General features: G+C 65.0%; 1 protein-coding gene across 1 annotated transcript in view; it reads right to left on the bottom strand.

Annotated features, from left to right (window-relative positions):
- The window catches only part of ABHD17A (abhydrolase domain containing 17A), a 7,044-nt gene extending 6,289 nt beyond the window's left edge, over positions 1–755 (bottom strand). Inside the window, exon 1 of the mRNA XM_009999717.1 lies at positions 395–755. Coding sequence (XP_009998019.1) covers positions 395–699 — 305 coding nt within the window. The 5' untranslated portion in view covers positions 700–755. The remainder of the gene's footprint in view (positions 1–394) is intronic.
- Positions 756–891: the final 136 nt, after the last annotated feature.

The following is an 891-nucleotide window of genomic DNA, read 5'->3' as shown; positions in this document are numbered from 1 at the left end:
GATGGAGCCCCCACAGCCGCCCGGGCCAGCCTGTCCCAGGGCTCTGCCACCCTCACAGTCAAGAAGTGTTTCCTCATGTTTCACTTGACCCTCCTGTGCTCCAGTTTGTGCCCATTGCCCCTTGTCCTGTCCCTGGGCACCCCTGAGCAGAGTCTGGCCCCATCCTCCTGCCACCCCTGGAGATATTCCCCAGCACTGATCAGACCCCCCCTCAGCCTCCTTTTCTCCAGCTGAGCAGCCCCAGCTCTCCCAGCCTTTCCTCACAGGCAGAAGCTCCAGCCCCTCAGCATCTCAGTGCCCTGTGCTGGGCTCTCTCCAGTAGCTCCTTGTCCTTCCTGAACTGGGGAACCCAGACCTGGACCCCAGACGTGGCAGAACATCCCAAACAACTCACCTGGCTCCGGGCACACACCGGACGTACATGCAACCGACGCGGTTCCCTCGGCTGCTCTTGGTGACAAACACCTCAATGTTGTCCAGTTCCCGCTGGGAATACTGAAAATCCGCCCGGTCCTTCAAGTGCAGCTTCCAGCGCCCGGCGGCGCCGCGCAGGGAACTGGTGCTGGTGCTGCCCTCGGGCTCGGGCACCACGGCGTAGGTGGGCTCGGGGGGCAGGAAGGCCAGCTTGGCAGCGATGCGGCTGGGGCAGGGCGGGCAGCAGAAGAGGCAGCAGAGCTGACTGATCGACAGCCCGTTCATGACGACAAGCAGGAGGGAAGCAGCAGCAGCAACAGCAGCCTTGCCCGGAGCCAGGGAGGATCCAAAGAGGAGAGAGGCCGGGAATGACGATGGTTCAGAGAGGTCTTGTCCTCAGCTGGCCCTGGGCAGGGCTGCGGCCACCGGGGCGCTGGTGGCCGCCATCCCCGGGGCTGCGGGCCGGCGCCGGGGCCT

Source organism: Chaetura pelagica, unplaced genomic scaffold (genome assembly GCF_000747805.2).
Source record: "Chaetura pelagica isolate M959 unplaced genomic scaffold, ChaPel_1.0 scaffold506, whole genome shotgun sequence".
NCBI lineage: Eukaryota > Metazoa > Chordata > Aves > Apodiformes > Apodidae > Chaetura > Chaetura pelagica.
The sequence above is the reverse complement of the archived record's forward strand: the minus strand, read 5'-3'. Positions and strand labels throughout refer to the sequence as shown.